We start from the raw sequence: 12,441 nt of genomic DNA, 5'->3' as shown, positions 1-12,441 counted from the left end.
TAGATAAAACCAAGGGTCAAGAGCTAACTGTTCTACAGCGAAGAGGGACTGTGTGATGAGAAACAAAAATAAAGGTGAGAAACAGTCTGGTCTGGGGGGACAGGCCTTCCAGAGGACACCCAAGGAAAGTCTGCAAGGTAATTAGATTGTCCTAGAGTGCAGGATTCCACCAGGAAGAGAAGAAGATCCCATGGGATGTCTCAGCTCTTGCCCCGCCCGTCATCCCTGCTGGCCTCCCCCATAACGCAGCCCCAACTCACGGCAGAAGTCGTGGGTTCTCCAGGGGCCCACCTCCACATCGGCGTTCTTGCAGGCACTTGCGTACCGGGCCACGGAGTCGCAGAGCTCCGACTCGTTGCCCCCGCTCTGACACAGGCGGAAGAGGCAGGTGCGGTAGTAGGCGGTGACGTTGACCACACCGTGACACTCCAGGAAGGAGCTGTTGGAGGGGTCGTTGATGATGCCGCACCTGGAGCGGCCGCGGTAGAACTTCAGCAGCTCCGAGTCATTGTTGCAGGCCTTCAGCAGGTCCCCGCACTCCCCGTTGCAGATCTCCTCGAAAGTGGTCCAGCTCTCCAGGAACACTGCCAGGTTGTCCGTGCACTTGCCAGTGGGGAGACAGAACTCGTCGCTGGCATTGGCATTGAAGAAGCCGCACAAGCCCCCCGTGCAGTTGAAGTAGGCCGTGGAGAGTCGGATGTAGAGCAGACCCACGTCTGAGTACTGCACGGTCAGCACACCCTTGGACTCCACCGTCGTGCTGTTTTTGTTTCGATAGATTTCCAGCTTTCCCGAAGGATGGAAAAAAGGCAGTTCCACTTCCTGACCATTCACCTGAAAAATTAAATCACTGTCATTCATCCCAGATATGCACAGAGTGCCCATAGTTTCCTAGGCTGTGAATAAAGACACGGTTCTGCCCCATGACTAGCCCTTGGAGAAATGTTGAGAAGCTGACAGTCTGTGGAAACCACACAGATGTCAACTGTTTTTTCATGGGCATCTTTGCTGCTTTTTTTCCAGGCTCCTCTGATCCAACACATTTGCTGTGTGTGTGTGTGTGTGTGAGAGAGAGAGAGAGAGAGACCCTGAGCTAGTTCCAAACACTGAAGTGTGAGCAACAGTCATTGGAGATATGTGACTTACTCCTGCGCCCGACGTCCCACCTCCTTCCTCTCCCTTCCTCGCTCTTCAAATCTTACTTTTACTGTGTCTCAGCCCCTTGGAAGCACACGGTATATATATAATTATCCAGCTGTCCATCTGCCTATCTACCTAACACTAGTTCAATAAATTAATTTCTGCCAGCATGTCAGTGGGAATAAAAGCACAGCCCTTTCAGTTTGTGGATGGATGTTTTATTTACTGCATTGACTTTTGCTTTCTAGATTAGATGTCATGTGATATTATGAAATGCATGTACTATTGGAAGGAGGGTGAACCGCCCTTCCCCCACCCTCCCTCATCTCAGTTCTGCCACCATCCAGTTGTCAGGCCCAGGGCCCTCACTTAGCCTTTTTGGGATTCTCCTATGAAAATGAGGAGTTGCACTAGATGATTTCCAAAAATTCCTTCTAGAACTAATTATCTATGAGCCTGTATGTGTAGTATTGGGTATTTTAGACCAGAACAGAGGGACAGGAGGCACCATGGCAGGCACCCTAGCATCACATCGATTTCCATCTGTAAATAGAAGATCCAGCACAGTACAGGGTAAAGAGTACAGACTCTGGAGCCAGCTGACCCAGCCTTGAATCTCATTTTAGGGCTGTGTGTCTTTAGAGGAGTCACTTAACCTCTTTGTGCGTCAGTTTTCTCATCTGTAAAATGAGAATAATGTTATCTATGACCCAGGATGAAATGCCATACTGTTTAGGATAGTGCTTGGCACATAGGAGGCGTCCTGTAAATATCTGCTACTCTGGGGAGCTGGTCCTCCTCTCATTTGAGGAATCCCAGCTTCACTCCCAGTCTCCACTTGATGCATACTTGGTGTTGACAGTTTGAAAGCTCTCCCATTTCAGAGTCACTGCGGCCCTAGAATCCGCTCACGGTCAGAGGCAGCGAGGCAAGCCTGAAGAACGCGGCTCCACCGCGGGACTCATCGGAAAACTCTCCAAGGCCACAGGAGTCTTACCTTGACCTCCGAAGCCCCGATGCCTCCTATCTTGACCTCTTGGTCGGCCACCAGGATCCGGACGCCCCGCAGCCAGGCGGGCCCCGCCTCGGGCTTCTTCTTGTTGATGTCGATTTCCAAGTACTCCGGGCGCTCGGGGCAGGTTTTGAGGAGCGTGTAGGAGAACTCGGCGGGGAAGGCGTAGGCGGCGCCGTCGAAGGTGTGCAGTACCTGGCTCTGGCTGAGCAGGCACACGGTCTCCCGCTTGGGGAAGCAGCCCTGATAGCCGTCCTCCACGGCGCACACCTCGCCGCCGCGGCACGTCTTGTTGAAGCAGTACACGTCGCCGCCCTCCTCGCACAGGCACTGTACCGTGCAGTTGGCCGTGGCCCAGAAGAACTCGCCCATGGCGTAGTAGTGGCCGTCGAAGTCACAGCCACACTTGTGCAGCGGGACGCACTGGCTGGTGCTGAGGACAAAGCCTTCGTTGCACTCGCAGCCCTCCGTGCAGGGCGTGACGCAGTTCTGCGAGGCCGTCAGGTCCGAGCACGTGTCTGGGCAGCTGCTGGTGCACACGGAGTAGTGGCTGAAGCTTGGGCACTGCACGGTGGACACTGACGTGGGGGAGAAGAGAGAGTGTGACAAGGTGAATGACCCGGGGGCTGGCCGGCCAGCTCCACCACGCACGGGGGGCGACGGGGGTGGCCTGGAGGAGGAACGCCGCTTCCGGACCGGTTGGTTCCTGGAGGAGGGTCTAGCCGGCACTCGCTGGGGGAAGGGAGACTGAGGTTGTGTCTGCAGTGAGGAGCTCAGCTCCGTTGGTAATAACTACTGAGCTGCGAGATGGATTAGAACCTCATTTGATCATCTCGGAAGAAAGATGGAAGAAAAAAAAAAAAAAGGATGGAAGAAAGACTGGAAGAAAACTTCAGGTTACTATCCTAACTAGATTTGACCGATTATTCAATACAGGTTTAGTATTGAGTGATCTACAACCAGGGAGATGGTTTAAGATATTCAGCTGATGGGCGTATAAGTTGGTCTGATTTTAAAGAGCACGCCCCATTCTTAGAAGGAAATAAATCCAACTTGCAGGAGACATGAAAAAGGTAACTCTTAAAGGAGGAATTTGAAAAGTGAATTTTTGAACAGGGACCGAAGGAGACAGAAAATGAATTCTCTGGGATTTGAAAAATAAGAAAGAATCTTGGCTATCTGAAAAGAACCTGTGTGCCCGTTCCCCCAGGAGACTAGATTGGAACTAGATGCCTTCCAAAGGTCCTTCTTGCCTTCGAAGCATTCAATTCTTATTCTAAGAACACCTGACTCTGGTTTGGGTCTGGTTGAATCCAACAGGCGGGTGCTCAAGAGCCTGGTAGACTAGTTCTCTGAATTAAATCTAATTCATCCCACTGAAGTGAAAGACAGAGAAAGAGAGTAATGTGGAGGGTAGGAAAGCAGTACCACTGGAAAAAATTAGCCATGATAGGCAAAAATTTAGGCAATTGGATGCTCTTAGATTATACAAGGATTAAAGAGAAGTCATAGTGAGTCTCAGCTTGAATCAGCATTTGGATACTTCAGGCGTTATAGAGGCTGGCCAGTCCCCAGAGCAAAAAAATAAAAAACAAAACTTAAATATATTGTCTTTTAATAGCTTGATTAATTCTGAAAGAATTGATTCTGATGCATATTAATTTCTACGAAGCCAATGAAAACTGATAGGAAAAAATTGCCCTCTGGCCTTGGAATTGAAAGAAACTTTAAAAATCTCACCTCCGTAATAGCACTCTCAAATGCATGGGGTATAATTTTCTATTTACTCTTGTGGAGAAAACCAAGGACTAGGAAAGAAACAAAATTACAACAGGTGATTTGGTTTTTTTGTTTGCTGGCTTTTAACATTTACATTACTAGGAAGAGTAGTTACAGAGAGAAAGTTGCATAGGAGGAAACCATAAAACAGCTAAATGGTTCCAAACACTCAATCCAAAAGTGTAATTCCAAGGGGACAAGAGGGTTTCCCACACTGTCGGGGCTTTTCCTCACCACCCAGCATTTTGGAAAGCCTCTACCTGCCCTGCCTACTGCCCCCTCTCTGACAGCTGAAATGCTCCAAAGCAGGAGTCATAGAACCTGGAGGGACTGCAAGTGAAGAAGAGCCAAAGGCAAAAATGCCGTGGGTTCTATATAAATATCTGGATGGTGCATTCTTTCCCCCAAATCTGGTCTTGATTCCCCAGGCCAGCATCCACATTTCCGCAATGGCCTTGGAGGTAGACACCTCCAGCTTGGACCGCCCCCCTCAACCTTGCCTTGGCCACTACTGCTAATGGCCCTACTCTGGCCACACATTGCCTGTCTCCAGACCACAGATGCTTATTACTGGTTTCCTGTTTTCTGATCACCATTTTGGATGGGGAGAAAGTCAAGATCCTTTTATAGTTCACTCTTTATCATTTGCGATACTTCAACCTCAACCTGACCCTCAGGAAATGTGTCTTAAGAGGGAGCTCTCTGAGGAGCCTGGAAACCCTCTCCCAGCCCCCCTGCACACGAGCGGCTTTCCATGTGGACGGGATGCCAGCTTACCACACCCAGCCTGGATGCGCCAGTCTCCGATTGGAATGCCCAGGCCTTGGCACACGAGGGCATAGGCCTGGATGGCCTGACATAGGAGCGTCCCGTTGTCCCTCACACTGCACAAGTCGTACACGCAGCTATGCACGAAGGCCGTGGGGTCCACAACAGTGCCACACTCCCACAGGGGGCCGTCCGTCCTGTTGAGGAAGCCGCAGTAGTCGGGACCAAAGTAGAGGGCCTCGGTGGCCATGTCGCACTGAGTGCAGTTGTCCACGCAGCCCGAGTCGCACTTCCACTCGGCGTGGTAGACCCGCCAGCTCTCTCCCAGGTCCAGGACTGACATGGCCGGCCTGCCGTCAGGGCGCAGGAAGTCATCCAGAGGGTTTTTGTTGTAGTTCCCGCAGAGTCCGCACGTGGAGTTGATATAGGAGCCTGGGATGGAGATGGAGGCGTAGTGCTGGCCATCAAATGTCACTAAGAGCCCAAAATCCGTTTCCACGGCAGTAGACATGCCACTCTGGTAGATTTTCACCGCCCCCAACTCTAAGGTGACGGGCAAAGAAGCCACTAGGTCATTAACCTGCCAACAACAGCAATAGTGAAAAGGCAGGTGAGCGGAGGCCAGGGTAGCAGGTCCAGCTGAGGTCAGGAAAAGGAGGAGGAGCAGCTCAGCGCCCCAGAGTGCGTGGCCCCCAAGCTGCTCAGGCACCAGAGGGCAGGGCTTGCCTCCCAGGAAGGCGGAGGCCCCCAGGACCCTTGGCATTTGAGTTGTGACAGATGTGCACTGCTTAATGCCACTCTAGACCCCTCTGGGGACCAGCTGGTGGTCAACACTTCCTGCCTGGCTCTCAAGGCACATGTGCATGCTCAGTCATGTCTGACTCTTTGCAACCCCATGGACTGTCGCCCCCCAGGCTCCTCTGTCCATGGGATTTTCCAGGCAAGAATACTGGAGTGGGTTGCCATTTCCTCCTCCAGGGGATCTTCCTGACCCAGGGATCGAACCTGCGTCTCCTGTATTTCCTGCATGGGTGGGCAGATTCTTTACCACTGCACCCCCTGGGAAACCTGGCTCTCAGGCCAGCTTCAAGTCTTTTCTCGAAAAACTAGTTACCTGGCTTTTCCTCTTTTCTCCTCGAAGTCCATTCTTTAAGTCTCAGCTCAAATCACATACTTTCCATGATTCTTGCGCTGCCTTTGGCACCCCTGGACACTCCTCCCAGCAGGCAGGGGCACTATAAACCGTCCCACACCATCAAGCTTTGAGGCTGCCCTGGTGTTATTTTCTGAGTATTTCACCCTGTCACTTCCTGATACCAGGACTTTGTCATGTCATCATTCAACACAACAAATTTGAACACCTACTAGGTACCAAGCACTATGTTAGGTGTTGAGAAAAAAGAATCTTAAAAAGTAATTGTCCCTGCCCCTGATGAATTCTTGGTCTCCTGAGGAAGAGAGACACAGATATCAATTGTTTTAATTTACCAGTTAAAATATGCATTCATAGGTGATGCAGTGATGCAGTGGGAGAGGGGTACCTGACCACTGATCCAGCCTGGGGAGGGGGCATTCATATCAGCTTTTTAGGGGCAATCAAGTCTGACCCAAGTCTTCAGAGATAAACAGAAGTGGCTGAAGGAAGAGTAGGGCTCAGAGAATTCCAGGACAAGAGAATGAAGTTGCATGCGTAGATAGAGCTGCATGAATATGAGGACTGTCATCAGGTGTTGCTGGACTGCAGAAGGAAGGGGTGGCTGGAGAAGAAGGTGGAGACACAAGCAGGGTCCGTTCATTCAACAGATGTCAACAACATAGCCCTTTCTGTGTGTCCAGCTCTGTTCTAAGAGTTGGGGACAAAAATGTGCTTCTTAGAACATCTGTTTCCCTTCAGGAGACCAACAACAAACAAAACCAATAAGGAAAATAGATAACAACACCAGGAAACTGTTCTGCAGGAAAATAAAGCTGGGAATGTGGGTCCAAAGTGCTAAAAAGTTTTTGATTTTAAATAGGAGGTTCAGGGAAGGCCCCCTGGGGAAGGAGACCTTTGAGATGAGGAGGAATTCATGCCATTACCTGGGGTGAGTGGCTTGGGCAGAGAGTACAGCCAGGCCCTGGGGTGGAGCGTGCTGGGCACACTGGGGACACATGGGCCATGTGGCTGGAGTGGAGAGCCAGAAGAGGGCAGTGGTCAGTGAGGTCAGAGAGATAAGGGCAGCCAGAACAGGCAGGGCCTTGTTGGCCATTGTAAAGACTTTGGCTGTGTCTCTGAGGGAAGCTGAGAGGGCGCGCAGAGCAAAAGATGGACAAGATCTGACTTCCGTTTTGAGAGAATTGCTCTGGCTTCTGTGTTGGGAACAGATCTCAGAAAAAAAGTCTGTTTTTAAGACAAAACGAAACCCCACTAAAGCAAAAAACAACTTGGATTTCTTTTCTGTAGCAAGAGCTCTGAAAAGTTTTAAGCAAGGGAATGACATGGTCAGACTTGCATTTGAGGAAGTCCATTCTGGCCAGTGGGAAGGATGTATTGAAGTAGGTAGAGATGGCGTGTTTGCTCAGTGGCTCAGTTGAGTCCAACTCTTTGCGACCCTGTGCACTGTAGCCTGCCAGGCTCCTCTGTCCATCGGATTTTTCAGGTAAGAATACTGGAGTGGGTTGCTCTTTCCTTCTTCAGGGGATCTTCCCAACCCACGGATTGAACCACATCTCTTGCAGGCGGATTCTTTACCACTGAGCTGCCTGGGAAGCCCAAGTGGAGGTTAAAAACAGAGAAATCAGGCAGGTAACTGATGTTGGGGGCCAGGGGCAATGGAGGGCAAGGCCTGACCTGCCCACAGATGTGGAGAAGGGCCAGCTGGTAGAGGATACTCCACAGGGCCTGGGGCTTTTTGCAGGGTGTGGGGGGAGATGAGGTGGCTGAGAAATGGGCAAAGAATCAAGAGTGAATCTCGTAAGTGGCTTGATAAGCCTTCAGTAAAGTTTGTTTTCTTCTTTCTCACACTTACCTGCCTGGCACCTCCAGACATCACTTTCTGAGGGCTGGGATAGATGGTTAGTCCTAGAACAGTCCTGGGTGGGCTGACCGTAACTGCTTGTCCAGGCTGCCCTGACCTGTCCTGGTTTCTGGCACATGGAAACATCAAGGGTCTTTAGTACTGCCATTGTTGCTACTCTCTGGGTTGTCTGGGATTTGAGACAACAAACTGACTGGGCATTGCTCCCAAGGTTTACCATGCCAATGCCAATTGCAATTCTCTGTCCCTAGAGATTAGTAAGACTTAATGGGGGGGAGGGGACAAAAAAAAAGGCTTGAGATGTAAGCCATCCAATGAGAGTTAGAAGTAGGAAAAAAATCCTCTAGAATTGACTGAGTCATCCTTATCTCCCAGGTAGCAAGTTAGCCTGCAAAGATGAGAAGAGCCATGCTCTAAGGGAGGTCACCCAGCAAGAGCACTGTGTGATTATTGTGTATTGTTCTGTGCTGAGACATAGGGAGGGACATCTTCTCCAAGGTGGTATAATTGTAAATGCCAAATACCTCCCTCACTGAATGTCCTCCTGTCCTCTCACTCAGCTTCTGCTCAAAAAAGGACAGTTATTGCGTCTCCGAGCAGAAGCCACAGAGCGGGACTGTGCCTGGATTTGCTACTGCCCCCCTGGTTTCTCTGCAGTTGATCTTGTCCCACTCAGAACGCCTGTGGCCCTACGCTGACCATCACTGTTGCCTGGGTATTTTTCCTGACATAAGTGGTCATTGTGCCCCCTTCCTCTCTCATACTTGTCTCAGTTTCAACCACATGTTAGAGTCCTATGCTTGTACCCCACAGAGCTCGGGGTAGGAGCTCCAGGGACTCTTTCCATCACGTGGCTTCTTATTTCGTTCCTGGTGTCCCAGTCCTCAGCTTCCGATGAGCCAATGTTGATGAGTCTCCCTGTTTGGGTCTCTTCCTCTCCCTGTGTTCCAGGCAACATCCCCACCCCCCCCCACACACACATACCCCAACCATATTTCTCCCAGAAGAGGAGGGAGAAGTAGCATCGTAGAAGGACAGGTCTTAGGTGAGAATAGATTTTGGTGGGAATGGCAGTGTGGGAACAAGTGTGTAGAGAGTGCCTACTATGTGCCAGGCTTGGTACCAGCTGTCACACATGTGGCTGTCCTATTTCATCCTCAGAAAAATCTAATAAGGTCTTTATAATCTCCCTGCTTTGCAGATGGAGAAACTGAGGTTCGAGGCTTGCATAATTTGCGGGTGACAGGACCCTCCCACTTTCGACTGTTCCCTGCTGCCTCTGTCTGGGGCTCAATAGAGGGAGTCAAGTCCAAACTATAGCCAAGAGCCCTGCCTTCCAGACACAACACAATGACCCCATTTTATAGATGGACATAGTGAGGTTCAGAGAGGCCTCTCAGCTGGAGTGGTGGCACAGGGCTTGAGCAGGTCTGACCCCAGAGCCCGATCTCTTTGTCACCATGAGCTATTTGGCATCGGCCCTCTTCTCCCTGGTGCACCCTAAACCACTCAGTTTTATCTGAGGGAGAAAGGTGAAAACTGATAAGTATTAGCTAGAAGGAGGCATTTTCTATATATGGGTGCTAGCTGGGGTTTTTGGGGGTTTTTGCCCCTATTAACATATACAATCCTAAATTGTTTATTTTGTCACTTAAGAATATTTCAAAGGGGGCAAATGCATATTCAGAACCCAGTTCCTAACCCCAGCTTATGGAGAAAGGCGATCTGTTCCTAAGATCTGTTTGCCGGCCTGGCATGTCTGGAAGTCGGCTGCCTCGCAGGCAAATCAGGCTCCTTCTTGCCTCACACCCGCTCCTTGCCTGTCCCCACGTCACCCTGGGTGGGGGCTCTGCCATCCACAGAGCCGCCCTCCCCCGGCAGAGCAGGTGTATTCAGAGACGCTTGGAAGCCATTTGGCAAAAGGAAAAGGGAGCCATTGTTCGCCTGCAGTTGGAATCACATAACCTTTTCTTTCTGAAACATTTACATTCACATCCACACCTCCCTGTCGCTACAGAAAATTGAGGAATCCGTGCCCTCCACTCGGACGATGGAAGAGAGCCACGCAAAATTAGCAGAGCTGCTGGGCCTGAAAGCGCTGGTGGTGCCCCTTTCCTTCTGAAAAAAAAGGAGTCTGACTGTGAGGGGAAAAGAATTTTAATCAAAATGGAAAATAGGAATAAAGCATGAAGCTTTCTTTTTCAACTACAGATATTGTACACATGATCCCCACAAGACAAGGGGGTAGGGGAGAGCTAGTGAGCATTTTTCTAGCTGGAAATGTTAGCATCTATCCGCAAGGACAAATGTCCTGCTCGACAGCACAAGAGAAATTTAAAAGGGAAAAACTCCAAACTTCCACAGCCAAATTCTTACCTTTGATTTGATTTACAGAGCTGTCTCTAGGGAGACTAACCAAATAACAAGCAAAATGGCATTTCAACCACAGTAATAGCCTACTTTTCTAATTATGACACTGATACGCTGCACAGACCTAGGAGGGGCAGAGCCAGAAAAAGTGGAATTAGTTCCTCCGTCCTGCCTTTTGTTGGGTACACTGCATCAATTAAAACTACAAAACGTAATTTAAAATAAAAAGAAAGACCTCCCTGTGTTGGCATCCTGTGTTCTGGTTTGTAATCTCTGCGATGACCTCCGTGCTAGGGGATTAAGGACTCCATGGGGTTGCAGCAATCAGCCCCTTGTGGTCCTGGTTATTACTGCTTGAATAAATACACGGCTGCCACAGGGTCTTCATTAACATCATGAAAACTGGGGCCTCCACAAATTGACTAATTGCTAGTGGTTTTTTGTTCTCTCTCTTTTGTCAGTGCCCTGTCCTGATATCCAGGTGGTTGGGGACGAGAATCATTTGCATAGGTTAAACAAACCAAACCGAACAAAACCATAGAGATTGTGTTCTCTCACATTCCAGGCAGGAGTGGGGGGGGGGGTGTGTTAAAGGAGCATTTGGGCAATTACTGTAACTTTCCATCCAGGTTTCACTAAAGAAGTCACCCAGCCCACTCTAGCTGTCTGGACAGACAGTGCCTGTGGACACACCAATCAGTTTAGGGGTGTCTCTGAGAATGAAGCCACAGCTCTTTGGCAAACAGAATGAGTGGGTGGGGTAATGATTATTAATCAAAGACTGTAGTGAATTATGGGTTTGTATGTTGTGTTTACATTGACTCCAGGGCATGGCCATGTGGCTACCACTGTTTCAAGCCAGGTCTATGAGAAACTAAATTTACCTCTATTCCCAGTTACTTCTGAGCTTGGATGTACATGTGTTTGTGTGTGTGTGTGTGTATAAGGAAACTAAGAACTTAAATGTACATTAGGATACCCAGCAGATAGATGTGTCAAAGAGAAAGCTTAGCTCTTGCACAAACAGACTTTAGCCTCATGAACAATTTTTACAAGGTATTTGCGAGGCAGGAAGAGCCATGCAACTCTTTGGTACCAACAGCAAACAGCAGAACTAGTAGATCTGGGAAGGTCTTCCCCAGGATGAAGCATCTCCAGCTTCCCCATCTCCCCATGGAGGATGGAGAGGGTCTCACCTTGACTTTTCCATAGCTTCCTTTGGGGATGAGAATCTTGTAGCCATTCACCTCCACCGAGAGCTCCTTCACCCAGGAGACGGCTGAGCCCCCCCGGTGCTCGTTCTTGGCCTCCACACTGAAGAAGGGGAGGCTGGAAGTCTGCAAACACTGTCGGGCCAATAGGTAGGCACAAGAGCCTTGGAAGTGGAAGAGGAAGCCATCAAACGTGTGGTAGTGCGGCTCCCCGAACACCACACACGTGCTGGTCTCCACTGGGCTGCAGTAGAAGAATTTGCCTTTGGGTTCGCACACCTCGTAGGGGCTGCAGGAGGCATCCTGGCAGTAGATCTCATTGTTGAAATCCAGACAGCGGCACTTGATGGTGCAGTTCAGGTCATCCCAGAACACCTCCCCTCGCCGAAGGAACTGTCCTGCGGAGTAAGGACAGCAGAACTAACAGTTATTGAGCATTTACCTTCTATGCTGAGCATCAGGCTAAAAGCTTTACTTGCCTTGTACCATTTAACCCACAACAGAAACCCCTGTTAGATTCGAAGTGCTGCTTTCTGTTGTCAAGTGAGGAAACTGAGGCTGAAGAGGAGTTAAGACGATTCATCTCAATCACTCAGCAACTCAATGGTGAAGCTGGGATTCCAAGCCAAAAGTGTGTGAATCCAGGCTAAGCTCTTGGCAACACTGTCTCCGCGGCTGGTGAGCACACTCTCATTCAAGGAAAGACACATTGTTCCACTCCACAGGAAAGGCCAGGACACACAGCTGCCCTTGCCTTCCTTTTGACATTAAGAGGAAGGGTGTTCAGAAAGAAGGCCCAGCCCCCTCAGGTAACTCAGCAACACTGTTGGTTCATTTGCCAATGTGTTCCTTCATTCACTCATCCGCTCATTCAACGAGCATTGGGGACTCACTGTGAGACGGAGCAGAACCCCATGGTCCTTGCCCCCAGTCCACCGTGTCTCCCGCCTGCCTTTGTCTGTGGAAAACTTCAAAGAATGAGTTTAATCAGAGAAGCGAGAAATGTGGAAACAAAGGAAAACAGTCAAAGGAGGCTAAATAATAATAATATAGTCATTAAACATAATCAGGGACCTTTAGTTCTTTCTCAAGGGCTATAGATAATATTCTGAGCCATATCCCGTGAGCTGTCTTATAGATACTG

The 12,441-nt window shown here is 49.6% G+C and overlaps 1 protein-coding gene across 1 annotated transcript in view; it reads right to left on the bottom strand.

Moving 5' to 3' along the window:
- LOC122449695 (tubulin-specific chaperone cofactor E-like protein) overlaps nucleotides 1-12,441 on the bottom strand; it is a 161,419-nt gene that overhangs the window by 53,100 nt on the left and 95,878 nt on the right. The window contains exons 13-16 of the mRNA XM_043481606.1: nucleotides 11,283-11,695; nucleotides 4,709-5,279; nucleotides 2,138-2,730; nucleotides 261-834 (exon numbers count right to left, since the gene is read on the bottom strand). Of these exons, the coding sequence (XP_043337541.1) occupies nucleotides 261-834; nucleotides 2,138-2,730; nucleotides 4,709-5,279; nucleotides 11,283-11,695 (2,151 nt within the window). The remainder of the gene's footprint in view (nucleotides 1-260; nucleotides 835-2,137; nucleotides 2,731-4,708; nucleotides 5,280-11,282; nucleotides 11,696-12,441) is intronic.

The sequence above is a fragment of the Cervus canadensis genome, chromosome 11 (genome assembly GCF_019320065.1).
Source record: "Cervus canadensis isolate Bull #8, Minnesota chromosome 11, ASM1932006v1, whole genome shotgun sequence".
In the NCBI taxonomy this organism is placed as follows: domain Eukaryota; kingdom Metazoa; phylum Chordata; class Mammalia; order Artiodactyla; family Cervidae; genus Cervus; species Cervus canadensis.
This window is presented reverse-complemented; position numbering and strand designations above follow the sequence as displayed.